Source organism: Phaenicophaeus curvirostris, chromosome 3 (assembly GCF_032191515.1).
Source record: "Phaenicophaeus curvirostris isolate KB17595 chromosome 3, BPBGC_Pcur_1.0, whole genome shotgun sequence".
NCBI lineage: Eukaryota > Metazoa > Chordata > Aves > Cuculiformes > Cuculidae > Phaenicophaeus > Phaenicophaeus curvirostris.
In genome coordinates, this window is record NC_091394.1 from 5,727,829 (window position 1) to 5,748,934 (window position 21,106).

The window sequence follows — 21,106 nt, forward strand, 5'->3', positions numbered from 1 at the left end:
TAACAAAACCCCAAATATCATTCTCTCTTCAATTTGTTTTCTAAGAATTGGCTGGTATTACATTTTTTTAATAATTAAAGCTTGATTTCTATTATATACTGGAGCCAGGTTAAAAATACAACAAGGAGAATTCCTACCCTAGTATGGCCTTTGGATTATTATCCTTTATTGCTTTTTCACGTAGGCAGGAATGAAGTTGCTGTAAGTCTAAGGGTGATCAAAAGATGTAAATCACAATGAGGTCTTCCTTCAGTCTCCTCTTCTCCTAGTCTTATTTTTTAATTTGTTAATGTTCATTTGGGACTCCAAGATACTTCCTATCTGAAAAATAGGAGAATTCCACAAATAAACTTGTAAAACAAATGAACAATCAAAGAAATACTAAGTATGGCTATAAAGAGGTGCTTGTACTTTAAAGCATTGTATTCCCATGAACTGTTTTCAAAAGCATGTATTGTACAGCAAAAGTATAAGGAATTGGCAGATCAGTGGAACAGAATTGCATCAGAGACTTCCTGCAGAGAAAGACGATAGAGGAAGTTCTATGGTGGCTATGTGGATGCTTTCAAGGAGAAGATGGAGCGGGGAGGTTGTTGGGGTTTGGGGGTGGGGTTTTTTGTTGTTTTAGATAGGGTCTTTTTTGGTGGTGGACAGAAAGAAGCAGCCAGTTTCAGGTAATTTTTCTGGAGTACGTCATAGCCTGCTTCCATCCTTTCAATGCTTCAGGAGGTAATGAAGAAGATAAAAGCAAAAGACTTGATTCATTTCCAACTAAGCAGTGGTTTATGAAGCTCCTGTGATTTTCTGAGAAGACCTTTTATTATTTTCCTATAATACTATATTATTATAATTAGTGTGATAATATTCTTTCCTGTAACGGTCTTGCTGATTTTCTATTGAAAATAAATTCTGCAGATGCAGTTTGCTTCAGTTCGTGAAGTGAGGAACAGGACTTCATAGACTTTAAGAAGGCTTACTGTTTAGGTGTGGGAAAGACTAATTAATAGTCTTCAGTCTGTAATGAATAGCCTAGGAAAGAAAAATCTACACATGTTTTAGAAAGAGGTAAAGTACGGTGCTGTTTCACATACCGTTCTTGATTAGATCTTTAAATTAAGTGTGTTTGTATTTGATTTCTTTTATAATCTGAATCGTATCTTGCTATTAATAAAAAGTTATGAAAAAAGAGTTAATAGATAACATAAGATACTCCTTCAAATTGGCTAGACTTCTGGGCCTACCATTTGTGAATTAAAGACGCAGACAGTAGAACTGTTCATAAAGATAATGTGTCATACCCTCATTCTGCTTTCTTACCTGCAAGAACCTTAGTGATTTTTTTAAAATTTTATTGTTATTAATTTAAGAGTTAATTGTGAAGTGTTTCTATTTGCACGTTGACACTGTGCTGCTGCGTGTGTCTGTTGTGGTAGTTCCCTCTGAGAGCTGTACAATGGTACTTAGGTGCTGAGTAGGAATACCTGTCAGGCAAGGAGGGGAGACAGATACTAGGGAGGGATTAAAAAAAGAAAAAGCGTTTAGCTTAGAGTGCAGTTATCCAAAATCCATATTTGTAAGTGAACAATGTATTTCAGGTTTTGTGGTGTGTTTTTTTTGTTTTATTTGTTTCAGATAGTGATGGGACTAATGTATGCAAAAAAACCCATGTATAGTTATTGACAGAGGTTTTCAGAAATACAAAGTACTGATTAAATTGCCCTTATGAAGTGCTGGTAAGTAAAACCACGCGCTTATTAGAAGGCCACAAGCATCTTGGCTCCTATGGAAATAGCGTGGCCAGCAGAAGTAGGGAAGTGATGATACCCCTGTACTCACCACGGGTGAGACTGCACCTCAGATACTGTTCAGTTTTAGATAGAGTCACTGTCCCTGGAGGCATTTATATGGTGCTTAGGGACATAGTTTAGTCATATACTTGGCAGTGCTAGGTTTACAGTTGGGCTTTGTTATCTTAACATGTCTTTTCCAACATGAATGATTCTGTAATTTAAAAAGGAAAAAAAAAAACATGCTGTCTTTCATCTTCATCCAGCTTGTCTGCTAAGATCCTGTGCTTTTGTCTTCAAACTGCAACTATATTTCTAAGTTAAATACTTAATATTTTTTAAATTTTCTGAAATGTATTTTTTTTTTTCCTCTGCTGGTTTAGGAACACATACAGACCCATCAAGCTGGACCTTCACTGAGTTCCCAGAAGCCTAGAGTATTTAAGTGTGATGCTTGTGAAAAAGCTTTTGCTAAGCCGAGTCAACTGGAAAGACATAGCCGCATCCACACAGGTAACTCCAGAAATTATCTTTATCTCACAAGTTTTTCTCATGGGTGTTTGATTTGGAGTCCTTGCTCATGATTTCAAGTATCTGCATTTAAATATCAACTTAAGCTTAAAAAAAACTAAGTAAATTTCTGACACAAAGACTTTAGAAATTAAAATGAGAAACATGCCTTTCTATTAATTTCTTTTATGTTTATGGCAAGTTCTTAAAGGTAGGATCTGTTGCTTTGCTCTTTTTTTTGATGAAGCACTTAATATGGTGGAGTTTCAGTCTATATCTAAGGTGATGTGCTGTTTTCTTATGAATAATAGATGATAAAAGGGTTTCCAGGAAAGATAGGCAGAGGAGAAAAAAAGTAAATGAAGCTGGAAGCTTAAGATTGCCACAGTCTAGGAAATAGCTCTAACTTCCCATGTAGCAGTAGCATTATAGAAAAGTTATTGTTAGATAATGAATCATTAGGTTAGGTTGGGAAAGACCCTTAGAGATTGTCTAGTCTAACCCTTCTGCAATGGGCAGGGATGTCTTCAACTAGACCTGGTTCTTCAGAGCACTGTCCCGCCTGGCCTTGAATATTTTCAGGGATGGGGTATTCACCACCTCTCTGAGTAACCTATTCCAGCGTTTCATCACTCTTATTGTAAAACTGTCTCCCTTATATCTAGTCTAAATCTACTCTCCTTTAATTTAAAACTATTATTTCTTGTCCTGTTGCAACAGGCCCTGCTTAAAAGTTTGTCCTCATCTTTCTTCTAAGTTCCTTTTAAGTATTGTAAGGCCACAATAAGGTTTTCCTGGAGCCTTCTCTCCTCCAAGCTGAACAACCCCTGGCTTCTGCAGTGTATCATGAAACTTAAAAAGGAGTGAATGTAGTTTGATTCTTGTTTTACCATGGAAAAGAAGCAGCATTGGAGAATAATTATTCCGTGATTCCAAGTGTTTGTGGATTAACTAGATTAGGCCTATACAATGTGCAGCCTACTGTGGCATTTTATTTGTTCTGGTAAAATTAATTTGGCTCATTCCGGTTGCCTAATTCAGCACATGGTTTGTATACTCTCAGACTTAAAGCAGGGGCAGTGATTACAAGCACTGTTGCACCTCATTTACACATGGGGTGTTTGAGCTTTGGACTGGTAGAGTTTGCTAGGCACCTGAGAGGCAGAGAGGTCCCAGGTGTTTCTCTCATGTTTGTTCCATGTTTCATTCAGTTGCTGCAAACTCTTTAGCAGGAAAGGATAGGAGGTTGGACAGAGAGGATTCATGAACTTGGAAATTTATGATTTGAGTGCCTTTGCTAAGAAGTTCTGAGATCTGGGAATCCTAGGGCAGGCTTAGAGCTGTTGCAGTGGGAAGGCACGGATAGATAGGGGAGGTACTGGGTATAAAAAAAGCAGACAAAGAACGTGGGAGGTTGCTGAGCTGGGACTCCTGATGTATCAAGTTGTGAAATACCACCGTGTGCGTGATATGTATTGGTTATGGCAACCAGAGAGTATTGTAACAGAAGGGGAAGTTTTCAGTGCGAGCGCAATAGGGTACAGTTTTGTATTAGTGGACTGAATCATCCCCTTCCAGCAAAACTTAACTTCTGGTAGATAAGCAATAACCCTTGAGTAATAAGGGTAATGGGTATTTGCAGCCATTTGTCAGTTAGCAGCTTTGGTTGCTGATGGATCGCCACTAGTTGCAGTTACCCTACTATAGGTGTGGATGATGCTTTATAAGTGGTGTTCATACCGGCTGGTTGAAGGTGGTCTCTCGTCTGAGTATAGGAGGAAACTTATCTGATATATTAGAGCTCTTTTTATATGTCAGGGGATCTCTGCTGACCCGTTGTATTCTCATCTAGTGGGCTGACTGCTTATGCTTCTGTTCCCTCCATGCCCTGCCCCAAGAAAAATTGTGACTGTTCCTCGTGAGAGTAAAAATGAAGGAGAGCCAAGTTGCTTTGTGGTTACTGTGGTAGAAAGGAATATTTTGGCTATATCAGGGGTAGGAGAAGAGGCAGGAGTTAAAATCTAAGGAGACTAAAAGTCTTTAGAATTCCAGAATGATTTGTTTTCTGCAAAACTGACTTAAATCATACAGAATTTTTAAAATGTGACGTTCTAGTTAAAAGTTTCACAAATGAATCTGAAAGCAGGAAAGACGACCAGTTTGTTTTTTTTTTTTCCTTGCTTTGATTTATACTGCCTATTGTAATAGATACAGAGCACTTCAAGAAGGCTGGAAACAGAACAGAATCCCTTTATGCATCTGTTTCTCATAAATCTGCACCATCATAGGAAAAATTCTTTGGATTTTATGTACTCAGTAAATCCTCTAGGTATTTTTAGGTTCCTTCAGCTTGGGTGCCTGTGTGCTAGGAATGCCCACAAATAATCCTTGCTAAATTACTGTTGCCTGACATTGTTGAAACAGCAAGTCAATCCACATGACTGTCATTCTTTGAGAAGAGAATGTTCTTTTAAAAATCTCTTTAAGAAAAAGAGTGAAAATGTGGTGCACAGAAGTTTAGATGGGTGCTGTTTTAGGACAAGAGAGAATGGCCTCAAGCTTCACCAGGAGAGGTTCAGATTGGACAATAGGAAACATTTCTTCACCAAAAGGGTTATCAAGCACTGGAACAGGCTGCCCAGGAAGGTGATTGAGAGTCACTGTCCCTGGAAGTGTTCAAAAGATGGGTAAACAAAGTGCTCAGGGACATGATTTAGAAGTGGACAGGTATGGTTGGACTTGATGATCTCAAAGGTCTTTTCCAACCTAGTGATTCTATAATTCTTTAACTATGATAGGAAAGACGAAGTCTAAACTGATTTGCTTTCCTAAAGGCATGATCCTTGTCTGTGAGAAAGAGTTTGTGATTCCTGTCTTGATTAAACATTTTCAACCATTTCTAATGAACAATACCTACTGAATCATTGGCTAGAAGGAAAACACGTTGTTTCTCTTAATAGCTCTAAATATTTGTACTTTCAGACTTATCAGTGACGAGCAGTTTGGAGAAACGTTGTCAAAATTGGAAAGAAGCAGGTGCTTCTACCAAAAAAGCCACTTGGTAATCCATTACACAACACCAAAAAAAGTCTGTTCATCTTAGCAGAATGGAAAACCTAGGGTCAAAAGTATCTGAGGAAACAGAGATTTCACTTCAAGCTAGTATTATCATTGTTAACAAAAGCAGAAAGATCACTTGTGTTTTAAAGGACATTTTATTGACTGAGAAGTTGGATTCAATATGGAAGCTACAATGTGCGTGGGGACATGAACATACACGTGTTGAAGGAAGAGAGAAATTGCTTCTTTAAAGAAAGTTGTGGAAAAATTTTTCTTCTCCTGTTTGTGCTACACTGTGCTAATTATCGAAGTGTATTATAAGCTCAGAAAGTGCTTTTAGAAGGCCTTAATGACACACAGCGATGTGAATTGTGTTGATGTTGGAGGTTGTGGTATCGAGTGTTGAGGCGAAGTAGATATTCTAAAATTTTCAGATATTTTTATAGTGAATATGTTTCTGAGTTTAAATTTAGAAATGTAGTCTCCTGGCAGATTTGGAAGAACATGCCTGCTGTGGTAAGATATGGGAATCACTAGTAGCTATTAGCATAGAAGGACACAGGTCATATGTAGAACTATATATTGTTTAACACATTTGACTTTCTAGATTCTTCCAGACATCAACTATGTTAATGCTAGAGTCTTGCTTTGTCTACATTATTTGTAAACAACGTAAAAAGGTGATGGTCTGCTTGAGTATAGAAAAGTCAAAACTGGTAGACTTCTTTACACCTCTACTAAATAAATTACTAAGATAATAACTGGATAGGGTAGGTAACAATATAAGTGGTTTAGGACTTATGTAAATATTCTGATATTTAATGTGAGATGTTTTGATGATGATAGGAGCTATAGCATTGTTTTGAAAACTTCTCAAGGAAATAGATCACGTCTACTCAATTTCTAGGTCATCTTGATGATTTTTACTGAATTCTGAACTGTATGTTTTTACTGAAATGAGAAATTACAATGTTTTTCTCTTTTTTAAGGGGAACGGCCATTTCAATGTACGCTATGTGAAAAGGCTTTTAACCAGAAGAGTGCTCTTCAAGTCCATATGAAAAAGCACACAGGAGAGAGGCCTTATAAATGTGATTACTGTGCAATGGGATTTACACAGAAAAGCAATATGAAACTGCATATGAAACGGGCTCATGGTTACACTGGTATGTAGCGTGTAGTGATAGTAATGGTGAGTGCAGGAAGCCATGTCCTTTACTAGGAAAGCACAAAACACTTCCCTGAAGTTTTTGAGCAATTAGGCACTAATAGCTGATGACCAGAGTTGATGAACTAGTAGTTGAACATGCAACCCAAAATGCAGGTTGAAGCAGACATTGGTTACTGTTTATGGCTCCTTGTTTTCTATGTGGAGCTCTGTAGTACAGAAGCAGCAGATTCAAGAACTATTAGAGGAAAATAAGGGATTTTATTATATGTTTTTAATCTTTTCAAAGAGTGCCTAATGAATTTAGAGAATGTAAAGTAGTTGTGTGATTTTCCAGAATGACCCATGTATCCCAATTGCTGAACTTTCATTTTTCTTACGCTTGACATCAAATAATACTAAGCTGTTTTTTCCCCTTGTACTTTCGTAGGTCCTGTACAAGAGCCTGCCAGTCATCAGGAACAAGAAGGAGAAGATATTAGTCGTGCTCTGAATTTAGAAGAAGTGGTACAAGAATCTTCAAATGAGTGGCAAAGTCTAGGCAATGTTTTTCGATGACGCCTTACAGTTTGAAAGCTAAAGTGTTTCTGGGACTCAGATCAAGTTTTCAGAAAAGTAAAAGGTGGATTTTTACAGTTGAAGCTTCAAACATTGAAAATATTAACAATAGAGTAATATATTATAGTCTTTTAATTATTTACAAACAATACCTAAAAGAATCGTTCTCTTTTTAAGCTTGTAGAGGAATATTGGGAAAACATTTAATCCGTGCTAACTTGTCTGTGAATCAATGAACTCAGGTAATACTGTGTACAGTTTCATCTTCTAATTCACAGCCAGTATATCTATTTGAAAAATAAATTGGAACTTTATATCAGAATAGAATGATTCCCATTTTTAAAGGCGATGAAGTACAATTTCATGGAAAAACCATGGAACTGTTGTCAGCTTTCTTTTTTACATGTTTAAAGAAATAATTGAGGTTGGAAGCAATGTTACAGAGTAGAGTCATGCAGTATAAAATAGTTTGGGGTTCTGTGTTTTTTACAAGGCACAGGAAAATACTGTTTTTTCTGGTTTAAGCTTTTTTTGGTAGGTTTTGAGGATTTGTTGAAAAAAAATAAAATGCCATGAACTTATGGCTTTTCTTAAGTTAAAGTCTTGAGAGGGAGCACGTTCATTTTCGTTCCAACCGCAGAGACAGTTAGTTGTTAGTTTTCACATTAAAAGTCTGAGATTTTAAACTCAGCAGTAATTATTTCAAGAGAATCTAAACTAGAAGAGGTTCCAATGAAAGCCTCTTCTTCTGTGTTTGCTGTATTGGATCAGCAGGTGCATATCTCAGTATCTGTGGAAATCACAGCCATATACTAAATCTGGGAAGTAAACATGAAATTGTGTTAGCAGTGAGAAAGTTACATGCACACTAGGTCGCCTATATTATACTGTATTCCCCAGTGCTGTAAAAAGTTATTATTTCAAATCTGTAAATTCCTCATTTTCTTTGTGGACTTTGGAAAAATGTTAATTGTATTTGTTGTTGTTTAAGCCATTGTTTCAGAAAACTACCTTGTTGACGAAGTAACGCTTTGAAGGGTGCCACTTGTTAAGTATATTCATAACAAAGAAACACTGGAGTAAAATCAGTCATCTTTTAGACATTCCAAAGACAGAAGCTCTCTTCTTATTTTTACCTTGTTCTTTTGATTTTTATTTATATGTTACATATATATAGATATATATATATGTGTGCTTGTATGTATATATATGTATTTAAAGTTATATGAGCCTCTGTGTGGCTGATCAGTATATTTTGTAAATATGAATTCCCGTTGCAGGATGTTCATCTTTTCGGTTTGCCACAAATACTTCTAGATCAGCGGTGGATTTGCTGTACTATATTAAAAAGGTGGATTTTAATTTGCCTTCTGAAAGTAATTGCTCTCGGATCCAAAAAGCCCTTTTCTGTAAATATTGTCTATACTTTGTCTATGATACAAACTAGTTATTTCAGATTGCTGAAGCAAGAAGTCACTGTTGGTTTTGATAGGGCATCTCTCAAATTTTTTGTTAACTCTTTGGCATATGTATATAAGTAATATAGTCAGTGACATGGAAATAACACTTTTGTTATGTGGAATATTTAATTCAAAAACATGTCAAATAATATTGGGTTTTTTTCCAAATTCTGTTTTGTGTATTTTTTTAAGCATTTGATTCTGGATTCTAGGAAATTGTGAAAACTCCCATTTACCAGAGGTGTGTGTCTCAGTATTGTACGTAAAGGATGTATATGAAGTTCTTCTAGCAGTGCCTTGTCTTCCAGACAGTCTGCTAGTGTTTCATTAAGAAACGCATTATAATTTGCAATTGTCTGAAGGCAGCTGGCCTCATGGCATTTGTTTACCTGTTTACTGGTAATAATACAGTAAAATATACTGTGTTGTGTGTACCGTGTATAAACCCCATTCCCTGGTCTTTCAGAGAATATTGTCTGAGTGCACAGCAAGGTTGATTGGAGTTGATTTGTTGCATAGGGGATCACACTTTCCAGAGGTTGCGCAATACAGTTTGACAGAAGCTGATTTACAGCTGCTCATTGTGATGCAGATCCATCCTTCATAATAGGAATGTGATTTCTGAACGCTGCAAAATGTTCAGTCTGCTCTGCCTGTGATTGCTTTGCCAGCATGTGAGCAGTGGTAGTGGTTGATACTCAGTGACCACGTGCTAAAAGCAGATCTTGTGAGTACAGAGACACGATTTTTAAATGGCCACTTCTCAAAGTATTATGTCTCCGTTAGAGGCAATGTGTGTGGCGTAAGTCTTAGAAGTGTTAAATAAGCCGTGTGAGTGAGTTATGGAGTCACCCGATGTTTTTCCTGAATTTGGTTTACTCCTCCTGGAGCACTTGGAGTCCTGGCAGTTACAGTAAACAGACTTTTAAAGAACCTTTTTTGCAACATGGTATTTGATTTGCTTCTCTGCATCTTCCACCCCCATGAACTACCCAATTCACTCTCAGATATCCTGACATAGCGCTTATCAGAACCCAGGTTCCTTGTTAAGATTGAGTTCATGCTCAGTACAAATACAGTAACCAGTATGCTGATTTCAAAAGCAATGTTGAAGTAGATGTGGGCTTTTTTAGGAAGCAGAAAGAACTCTTGTTCTAAGGCCTGTTTGAAGAGTCTTATGGTATAGTGGGGCGATGAATAGTGCTTAGGAATACCTCTTCTTTCTGGTTGCATGCAGTGGTAGGCTTATGCTAGCCTCGGGCTTTTTGACTTGTCTGCTCAAGTATTTATATCCATTTATATCCATTCCTTCAGTACCAGAAATGACACACTCGTAGTACTGGTTTTGCATTCTTGTTTCAGGAAAAATAGATTACAAATCAAGTAGGCCTTGAAATGCTGGGTTTTTGAGCTAAACTACTAGCGAGTAATTAAAAGAATAAATTTCAGTCGTAAGTTTTCATCTCTTTTGAGAGACTTGTGTTGCTAGAATAATGCTCTAAATTACCATACCTTTTCTTCTGTAGGAAGTAAATCCAAAAAAGCCACTTCCAGCCTCTGGAAAAGATGACTGAGGGGAAAGCAAGGTGGTGAAGGCAAGGAAGAAACTTTGGATAAGTTCTGTAGTTCTACAGTGCAGTATTTTGAAAGATTTATTTCTCAGGGGGTTTTTTTAAGTATTTTTTCTCATTTTTGAAAGCTGCTTTAAAAAAAAACCAACTTGATTTTTACACATGCTCTCAAAGAAGACACTCTGTGCTGTGCTTACTTATGAAGAGTGGGATTTCATTCTCTGTATATTTATGCCTTGCACTATACCCCTGCCTTTAGCTGCCACTCCACAGAGATGCTGACCTCCCATAAATCTTGTCTCATGGTCAGACTTGTGGGCCATGCTCAGTCACTAACAATGTCACTAGAAGCTTGTGTGTAGGCAACTGAGTACTTGGTCCCAAAGTGTATCTGAACATGAAATGACTAGTGTCTGAACTAGTCATTTTCTAGCATCTGAACATGATTCCTAAGTTGTGAAAAAACAAAAAGCGGATCTTTGAACTTCTCTGTAAAAGACGAAACTTGTCCACATTTCATTTCAAGTTGATTACTTTATTTCAATATTGAATATTTTTAAAAGCTATGTTCCTATAAGAACAATACGTATTCTAATTAAATCAACTATTAGGTTGCAGAGTATATGTCTGAATGAAGCTACAATAGAAAAATACACATAGCAACCGATGTAGGTAATAGAAGATGTAATACATGTGTGTATGCTTAATAGTTTTGGTGTTGGTTTTTTTTTTCTTTAGTCTCTAGGTATTTCCTATCCTTTCATCTTTCATTGCTTCATATTAATGGACACCGATTTAAACCTACAATAGATTTAGATGTGAAATGCAATTAACATACATATTTATAGTAACTTTTACAGGACACTTATTAGGAATGCAGTTTCAGCCAGAGAAGCATTAACTGTAGTCTACAATGCGTAAGCTAAAACTAAAAGAAGAAAATAATTAATCAGACATTTTGACAGCTTGAAGAAATGGTAAGTTTAAGTAATAAACCAGTGCAATTCAGAAGAGCCTTTTATTTCCCTAAGTGTGGTTGGAAGTACCATTGCCACGTATTCATTTTAGTAATTTGTGAGCAATTAATATCTAAATCTAACGCAACTATAATTTATTTCTATAAGGCAACTACAGTACAACAGTTAAATGTTCACAGTAGTTTACTATGAGTTTGCTTTTGTGCACTGCCCTTGAAAGGCATCCAGGTGTTACTCAAGCAAAAGGTGAGCTGATGAAATGTAACACTGCTGCAATACCAAGAGAAAGATTTGAAATGCTTATGCTAGATGTGCAGGACTATCTGTGATACCAGTACTGAAGGGCTCTCTTTCAGAAATTAGACTTGCTTTTATATTTTTTTAACTTACTTATTGTACTGCAAAGTTAATGCTGTTGCAGCAGAGTTTAAGTGAAGCACCAGTGATGTCCAGTGGTCACTTGTGCAATCTTAGATGTTTCTTTTTTTGGGAATATCCCGTGTTTCTTAACATTAGTCTAACTCAAATTTGAAATCCTCTTTCTCTCCCTCATCTGCTCTGAATTCTAATGGTTTGGATGCGATGAGCAATTCATGGTATGGAAAGAATTTCCTTATTGCTATTGCTCTGCATCTTATTGATTCTACAACATCTGCCCCCTCCCACACTTCACATACCTTGAACTCCCAATGTTTGGTAAACCTTTCTGTGACTGCCTAATCCTGTTATAAAAATGAATTATTCTGTGAGTGAGAGAAGGAAGATTAAAAACAAAAAAAAAACCAAATCAAAAAAGGTATTTGGATAAACAGTCCTTACAACTTCTGCACATGGTGGAATTTTTTTTTAGCAGCAGTGTCTCAGTAATTCATTACAGCAGTGCTCAGTATCCAAGATGTTAGGTCTTTATTTGTAATTCTGATGTTTGCTAAAACAAAACCAGAAGACTTGAGCTCAAATTAGATGCTTGGGAGAAATAATGAAGTCCAGCATACAGTTAGGGCACCCTGAAGAAAAATGAGTAAAGTCAGAGATCCTGTTACTTCATATAAAATAAGGAAAACATGTAGTAAAGCTACTTTTTGTGTTCCTTTCATTCAACTGTTGGTCAGGGATTGCCAATAGAAGTTTGTGTCATCTACTGCATGCAGAACCTAATTGGCATCAACTAATGGATTGCATCTATCTATAGGTAATTGCTGCAGAGGTTATTAATTTTAAGGCAGTTGCATTATGAAGCAGAGTACATGATCTTTGGATGGCATCTTAAAGCTTCAGCGCCTAGCAATTGGTGAACCAGACCGTGATCCAGGTCGGGACCCAGAGCCTCCCTGTGGAGGGAAGAACAGAGTTAAGTCCATTAAAAGGTACTGTGTATTTGAGAAAACAAATTGAAAAACATCAGTCTGTAGTACAACAATTTAAAATATTATCCAGTGAAAATGCCTTGCAGTGGCCTCTAGAATATTGCTGAATATTACTGGAATTTTCAGAGAGATGATTGCTGTTTATATATTTTTACACAGGATTGATTTATTTGCATTGAATCTTTCATACAGGGCTAGGCGGTATCTCATGAATTTGTAAGTGCAATTTATTTACTTGGAAATTTTCGTTTTTATCGTTGACCCTAAACTGGTTTTTTATATTTTAAAAAAAACCAAGCAAACTCCCCTAACACCAAACCAAAGAACTGCAAGCCTTGCATACAAGTTGTGATAGTGTCATGTCTGAAAGGACTGAAATACAATAATTTAATTCTGTAGTATTTATTGGGGCGAATTGTTAATGTGATCATAACTTCAGTCTTGTATGGAAGGCTTAGATCCTAATATAGGAAAAAACTAAGAAAATATAAATACTGAAGCCTGGCCTAGTTTTACAAATAACAAGAAAACATCAAACTGGGAGGAGCTGGAACCAAACAAAACAACCCCCGCAAAATAAATCCTAAAACCCCAGACCTGTGGCAATTCATAAATCTGTGACTGAGAAAAAACATACAGCAATTTTTATAGGAAAGATGATCCAAGCTGAAATTTTGGCATTTCATTTCTGGAATTTAAGATTAGACCAACTGGATATCTTTTCCTAAGGCTTTAGCAACTTTGTACTTTGTCACTGTAACCAGTTGATGACTGAACCGCTTGCTTCAGAAAAATTAGGCATATGTGTACTTTGTTTTCTTTGTTTATATTCATCTTTCAGTGCTCTTTCCTTAGTTTTACTGAAGTGTTTCAAGGAAAATTTAGTGTAATCCATTAAGTAGTTGGCTTTCTTTATTTCAAATAATCTTGAAAAATGGATAACTTTTGAATTGTGAAAGACTATGAGACTATATATAGACGTATTTATTAATGTCTCCTTCATAATCAGTGGGTCTAAATCAAATGGGGCTGAAAAAGCTCTGATATGAGTTATGAAAGTTACAATGGCCTGGAAAAAGCTGTCTAACAAATAGAACTGGTATATGTATATGATCGAATACATGCATATCAAAGCTAAAATAGTTGTGTTGGTTATGCATGGGAGAATGTTAGCGTTTGGGAGAGTTTATCAGATATTTTCAGGTGTTCAAAAGAAGTTTTACGGATGTCAGTATATAGCAATGGAACTCTTGATCTGAACACTGAAAAGCTGCAAGTGCACAGTGAACGTTAAACTTAAATGCAGGGGGGCAGTGTTTGTTTGGTCTTGGGTTTGTTTTTTTTTTTTTACCTAGGCCTCTGAAGAGCTCATTCCTTTACTTCAGATTGCAATGTAAGAATTCCTAATATCACCTTGAATTCTGCAGGCTGTCACTTGGTGCTGCATGTGTTTGAGAAACAGCTCTACAATGGAAGCTATGTACCCTAAACTATGTAAGAGATAAACATGTATTTTTGCTACAGGTGGTGGTGCTGTGGTGTCTCCTGTTGGAGAGTAAGAGAAATAAGAGTCTGAGATGATCTGCTCTGCTAATGGGATCTCCCATCTTCCCTCTTGAAGTTAAGATTACTGCTGATTCTATTCTTCATATGTGAATTTTGTTAGACGATTTGTTACTTGAGGATGCTTCACTATCTTTGAGGAAAAATACATTCTTAGTTAAAGTGGCTGCCAGTGGATATAATGTGCTTTTCATGTCTTTTTCCTGGCAAAAAATGTGAAAAATCCTCACAACTGACTTTTTGCCTGGTTCTGTTTTCATTTATTAGCTGTGTTGGTGGGGCTGTGCGGTGACTCAATGGGGGACTGAACCAGATCAAAGATAATCTGTCCAAACAATTATTTTTCATACGATGGTTTTCTAACTTGCCCAACTATGTGATGCCACAAATCACTGCCCTGGCATATTGTAGGAGGTTTTCCACCTGGGGTGGGAGCAAGCAGGGACTATTCAAGTTGTTCTTGCATCTTAACCAAATATTTGTCCAATATTGCCTTGTGCTACCATTCTGCAGCTTATTGGTTCACTTCCATTTTCACTGTGGTAAATAACCTAGCAGCAGCGGCAAAGCCGTGTCACCTCATCCATCTTCTGCCTTCCAAGTCATTTGTGAGTTTAGTTACAGCACAGGTCTTGGTGCAAGTCTTTGTGGGACTTCGTGGACTTACCTTCTTTCCAGAAGGTAACAACTGACTATGTACTTTTACCTTTGTTTCCTATCATGTAAGTAGTTACTAGGCCATGGGATACCCTTTTGATTTATCCTTGCAAACCTAGTTCCTTCAGAAGCATTAAGGAAATGTGGTTGTTCCGAACGTGGCAGATCCTCGAGAGGTTTGGCTTCTCTCTTTCCTGGATTCATTTTTTTGTACTTATAGCAAGTTCAATTGTACATTACCAGTTTAAAGATTCTGGAAAGAGTGCCCTGGCCCTCATGATAGGATCCTTTGTGTCCCTTGTGAGCAGATTTATGCTCGTAGAATTTTCCGCTTCCTCCATATCCTGGCTTGTGTCCTTCACCACCCTGCAAAGGAAGATTTTAATATATATAGCAAATAATCACATCCAGATTACCATATGCACATTGTAATCATTGTAAACACTGGAATATAATGCTCAAATGAGAAATTTAAAGCTGTTGGAATAAAACAATATTTTATGTAATAATCAAGGATGAAGGAAGATATTAGAAAATTATCTGAATAGACTCAAATCTGAAGGAAGCACCAATCTGTAAAAGAGGAATTAATAATTAAAAGATGGATACTTGGAAGGTTAACCTGCATGACAAAACTAAAAAAAAAAAAAATTTCACTTTCGCACGTTTCAAGATGACAAATGCATCAAGTAATTTGTGTTCTGATAGTAAAAATAAATGATTAACGACTTGAAGGTTGTAATACTATATGGCTTTTGTCTTAAAATGCAAGTAATTTACACGTCCATCTCATAAAATCAGACCTGTGGTAGAGAAGTAGATATTAATTAGTTGTAAGATAACTGTGGGAAGAACTGTTTGGGCAGACCACATCTTACTGAAAAAAGCTGAGAGGGAAAGTGGGATAAAATACTTGAATTAGTAACAATGTTAGTTTTGCAGAGTTTACTGTGTAAGAGCAATGGGAACTGTGGAATAAGCACATATCTTGTCCCAAACCCTCCCTCCCATTTTTGTCCTTCCCAGGAAAAGAAAAATGCAGCAGATGAGTCCTCCATAAGTCTTTAAGGGAAGAGAGCTTTGCCATGCAGTGGATTTGCTCCCTTCCCGCTAAAGCAAAAGAAATTACTGCTGTAAGGCTGTCAAATTGCTGGATAAGAGCAAGCAGCAAAATTACTGTCTTAAAGTGCTGTGGGAGGAGGGAGGAAAGTGGAACAGGTAAAGCAAAATAACAAAATTGAGACAAAACAAAATTATCACGTTGCTGCAGCAGCTTGAGGCGATGGAGCAAGGTATGTTTTGGCCTGGTACATAGACAAAATGGCTGTTGCTGAAAGCAACATTCATTACCTACCCAGCTAAATCTGGTCAGGGATAATCCTCTTCCCTGTACATGCAAGAAATAGAAACAGTGTTGTGATGATCACTATGGAACATAGCATCTGGATGTACCATACACGGAAAAAGATCAAAATGCAGTTATAACGATGACATAGTGGCCAGATAATGAAACAGCAGTAGAAAACAACAATATGTGCAGTCATTCAATGAAACAAAAAAGCAAAATTCTTTACTACAATTAGAAGAACTGACTTCATTATAATTAGAAGAGCTGACTTCAACTAGCCATGGTTTGTCAGTATGATGGACTTTAGAAGCCTGCTTAGCTTAGTAAATGTAAGGGCAGTTCCTGGTGGATGAGGCTATTACCTATTATTGAGTATTACCTATTATTGGTTTATTATGTGAAGCAATCGCAACATAAATTGAGTGTAAAAATCCCTGCGTGTGGCTTTGTTACACGTCATGCAGCATGTCGGGAGGTGCGTGAGGAAGAGAGCCATGGCTTTTCTTAGTCACTTCCTTTAAATACTACCAGCGGCAACTCCAGAGTTTTACTCGGTGCTGTTAAAGGATCCAGCTAGCTGGTGAATTAGTATAAATCATCCGAGAAAAGATCTTGGATGGTGCATGAGGCCCTGAAAATGCTTACCTTTGCTTGCATTGGGGGAGGTGTACGGGGTGAGACCTAAAAACCAACAAAGAAGTTGTGAAAACAAGGCAACAGTAAATGTAGGGAATCATCAAACTTTTCCCATATTATCTGTGACTTTCTCAGCCTTGTGCATCAGTTTGTGTTCAATTTCATCCTCTTTATTTGCACATGAATATTTGAGAGTGTCCATTGTTAATAGATAGCTCAAAAAGGAATCATAGCATGTGTAATCTTCCCATCATAAAAATGTTCTCATTATTGATGTATTTTTTTTAAACCTATTGTAGCTCTTACACTTAAGATAAAATGATGATCATATTCTACTCCAAGCAGAACTTGTTACTTTTAACTGTTTTAGATAATCAGCATTGGAGAAAGTTGATATTTGAAGGCCGTCTTTAAGAGAGACTGTGCTACTTCGAGTACTTCTGTTCTAATTTAAGTTACTATTATGTATTGGATGTTCTTTATTCAGCATTTGGGCATCAAAATACAGAGACCTTTACTTCAGAAGGAAACATGAAAAATAAAATTGGTAGGAATATCACTACAAGTCGAATCAGAAATATTGTGAATGCAATATACAGAGTCTCTTTCTGGAGAGTTGCTGCACAGTATTTGAAATAAACACCTAGTGAAATATAGTAATTTACCAGTGTACTCGAGAATTAATATCTAAGGAAATTCCTGGATATTTTCTGTGAAAACTCCTTATCAACCTAATCAACCAAATTCAGAGTTTGAACAAAATTACATTTATCTTAAATGAAATCATCAGGAAATATTGTTGGGTTGTTTTGCTTATGGTTTCAAATGATATCCAAAATTATAAGTTGTTCTGTATTTGGGAGTAAACTTTTAGCATGTCTGTTAAGTGCCAGGTAGTGATTGTTGTTGAAATTTGACAGTGCTAGTGGGAGGGTCCGTCCACTTTTTTTTGCAGCATTTCAGTATTTTCTATATTTCCAGGTAAGATTATTTTTATATTTGAATGGTGTGATGATCTCCAAGGCATGGTATAATTCATGAGGCTCAAAATAATGGCTGATGACTGGGGAGTGTTTGGTTACTGATGGATCCTAAAGAAAATATTTTGATTTAGTGCATGGCAAGAAGAGAGGAGACTTACAATGTTCTTGAAGAAGTGGACTACGGGGTTGTCATCACCAGGCCGGCCATGCTGAGATCTCTGGGGGATGGACCCTACGTGGTGGCTGACCCTGGCTGCATGTATATCCTGAAAAGCAGAATAGGCACATTGCCAAGTCAGGTAGGAAGGAAAGAAAATTGTTGACTGTATGAAGGGAGGAGTCATTTTCACCATGAGGGAAGAGAAAAATGCCTCAGGAGTCTACAGAGATTACAACCTGAAGCTGTCAGTGCTGTGAAGGAACAAGTATTTATAATACAAAAAGGCACAGTTTACACACATACTGACAAATACAGTTAGGTTCTTTGATATACGTTGTGCATGTGTGTGTGTATATTTATTTAACATGTTTTGAACATTACAGTCCAGTGTGGAACTAACCCTGTTATTGGAAAATTCTGGTTACAGCTACTTCATAATCTTCCTTCTTTCGTAAGTAGGACTGCAGAATGTAATTTTAGAAATGAAATCTGAAACAGAGGAAAACTTAAATGGACATTGGGTCATTCTCCATGTGAGAGCAGGAATGGATTGTATAGAATTTTCTCAGCTCTCAAAGAGTACGTAACACTGGTGAACTACAAGGACAACTTTTTGAGAATGAGAGAATCAAATGAGACTGATGATACTTTCTATTTCTGTGGTGTTTCCTGAGCAATAGGGAAATAAGCCCAGTAAAGTAAAATAAGTAACAAAAGTAACTGACTGTGGAGAGTAAAGACCTTGACTGGTGATGCATCTGTTGTAGTGAAAGTATCTATTCTGTGGATCCAGTATGACAAAGTTCAAAAAAGAACTGTTAAATATGACTGGCCCAAATCAGACATTTGTCCACCATTGCACTGTGGTAAAGTGTGTTCAGTGGGGAACAGAGGAGGTAGGAGAAAATGGAAACAACAGTGCTGCAATGGTTCTCTTAGTGTAATGAATTCCCTGAAAATACCATGATGTAAGCATGTGGATGCTAAAAATTGTCACTGGTTTCTAAATATGAAATAGGAATCTTTAGTGAGACAGTAGATCACCTAAGAACTTCCTTAGTGATACAAACTGAACAGTTGGCTGTAGAGCAGTATGAATATTTATTTAAAATATACTTTGCTTTCAGCACATATAGAAATACATTGATCAACTTGCCAGGGAAAAAGCTCAGTCTGATTGTTGGAGCCAGGACTCCTGTTAATGAGCGATTTGGTGTCTTTTGGCAAAGAAATTAATATTTATAGAACAGATTTTTCAAAGATTTGAAGAGTCTTCACTCAAAGTGAAAATCTCATGACATTGGTAGCCTTCAGAGAAACCCCAACTGCTTCAAGCTGTTACTAATGAAAATAGCTGTGTGGAGATTTGTGTTCTAAGACTGTTGAATAAAAGGTCCCATCTATGGCTTAAAGCTGCTACAAGGAAGTTTTAAGCGAATGGTTCCAGATCTAGTGATCTTACGTAAATTAAATGGATTTATATTATGTTGGATCATGCAAAATGAGACGAAATATCAGTGAGTTTTCTTTTAAGTTATGTAATTCTGAGGATAAATGAAATTCAGATCTGTTGTTTATAAGATGAACTTCCTTAGAATAAAAAGTGAGCCAATGCAGAGAAGTTATTCTTGGTATTCCCTGGCATCATTTTTTGCATGCCAAGGACAGGTAGATAGTTTATACTGTTTAAAATGCAGGAATTTTTGATTTTTATTCAGTCTGCAATATTTCTGTAGTGTCGGGTGGTCAGTCCTGCTTATACTTCTGCAGCAGTTGCTACTAGTTCCAGTATTGCTGAAATACCCTCTGCTGTCATGGTTGGGAAAAGGCATTGACACAAGTTTAGAACAAGTAACTTCAGCCACGTGTTTGCCTTCTTAATCTACATTCAAACGAAGCATTGCCTTGCTTCTGGAAACAGCTGAATGCCTTGCATTTGGGAATGGGATAAATGCTGTGATAAATACCATGGTGTTGCAGATCTGAGCATCCTGTATTTAGCAGCAGGAACTGGTTGCTATCTAACTGCAAAATTATTGCAGTATGTAAAGCAGAACACTTCAAACCCATCTTTGATTGCACATAGCCTGCAACTCTGCAGTGGGCTATGGCTTGCCCATAGCAATTGCCCAGGCTATTTTCCCAGGAAAGGTGGGATAATGGGTTTTTACCATTTAGTTGAGGTTGAATTGCCTGAATTTAGCATTGTGATCAATTATCGTGTGCTAATAATTTGGGTTATTGAAAAGGTTATCAAGTAGTACATAAAAACTTTAGTCTGGTGCCAATTGTCAGCACGGCCATTGACTGGGTCCCCTTCTAGGCTTATCAGGTACTAGCAATTCTGAAGCCATTTTTAATGATGGTTCTGGATGAGTCCAATACCATGACTTTTCCAGTGTTACAAATCATAGAATCGTAGAATAACCAGTTTGGAAGAGACCCACCAGATCATAGAGACCAACCATTCCTATCAAACACTAAACCGTGCCCCTCAGCGCCTCATCCACCCATCCCTTAAACACCTCCAGGGAAGGTGACTCAACCCCCTCCCTGGGCAATATAAAATGTTTTTCTTTCATATTCTCATCAGAAAGCTTCATTGGCAGTCAGAATCTTCCATATTCTCAGTTTGTGGCAGCTTACATTTTTCCCTTTATATTACTGTTAGAATTATTCTTCCACCTGTAGTTTGTTCTTTTATTTTTGGGGGGCTTCTGGGGATGGGAAGTCCAGTGTGGTTTTTTTCTGAGATTGGTTATGCTCATGATTTATGAAAATCATTTCCCTCAGAAGAGTTGTTGCTCAGAAGAACAACAACTAGTATCTATAGATGTTAAATTTTAATGGATTCAGCAGTGCTTTATCCTGCTAGGATGGGCTAAAAGAAAAGCATTAAACTTAAAACCTAATAGGAATACAGCAGAGCAACCATGTTGTAGGAATGGGTGACATTTACTGGTTTCTTTGTCTTACTGGTCTCTAGTGCCTGGCAGCTGCAGCTTTCCCCACACCTCTTGCAATGTTGTCATGAATTTCAGTCTTAGGAGCATTGCCAATAAAAAGTAAGCCTGGCTTCCATGTCTGTATATGAGATGTACTCGCAAAGTATAGGCTTGAATTCAGAGCTCTTGGGTACTGCTTGTGAATTTGAAAACAGAGGGGGCCTCTGTGCCATAAAAAAAAAATAATTAAAGGTTTATAGCTTCTAGGGTGACTGAATAGTGTTTAGTCATCAGCAGCCTTTCTTTCAAACAAATAGGACAGATAAGAACACTCAGGTTTTCCCTGTTCCCAGTTA

At 37.1% G+C, this 21,106-nt stretch overlaps 2 protein-coding genes across 6 annotated transcripts in view; one reads left to right on the top strand and one right to left on the bottom strand.

Annotated features, from left to right (window-relative positions):
* The window catches only part of ZNF236 (zinc finger protein 236), a 73,495-nt gene extending 64,633 nt beyond the window's left edge, over positions 1–8,862 (top strand). For all 4 annotated transcript variants that reach the window (XM_069853287.1, XM_069853288.1, XM_069853290.1 and 1 more), the window contains 3 exons: positions 2,171–2,300; positions 6,347–6,523; positions 6,956–8,862. In XM_069853287.1, the coding sequence (XP_069709388.1) occupies positions 2,171–2,300; positions 6,347–6,523; positions 6,956–7,083 (435 nt within the window). In that variant the 3' untranslated portion in view covers positions 7,084–8,862. The remainder of the gene's footprint in view (positions 1–2,170; positions 2,301–6,346; positions 6,524–6,955) is intronic.
* A 2,615-nt stretch (positions 8,863–11,477) lies between these two features.
* MBP (myelin basic protein) overlaps positions 11,478–21,106 on the bottom strand; it is an 88,310-nt gene continuing 78,681 nt past the window's right edge. The window contains exons 4-8 of one of the 2 annotated variants that reach the window (XM_069853292.1): positions 17,804–17,911; positions 16,672–16,707; positions 16,033–16,065; positions 14,919–15,044; positions 11,478–12,422 (exon numbers count right to left, since the gene is read on the bottom strand). In XM_069853292.1, the coding sequence (XP_069709393.1) occupies positions 12,366–12,422; positions 14,919–15,044; positions 16,033–16,065; positions 16,672–16,707; positions 17,804–17,911 (360 nt within the window). In that variant the 3' untranslated portion in view covers positions 11,478–12,365. The remainder of the gene's footprint in view (positions 12,423–14,918; positions 15,045–16,032; positions 16,066–16,671; positions 16,708–17,803; positions 17,912–21,106) is intronic. The other variant, XM_069853293.1, reaches the window with a different exon arrangement.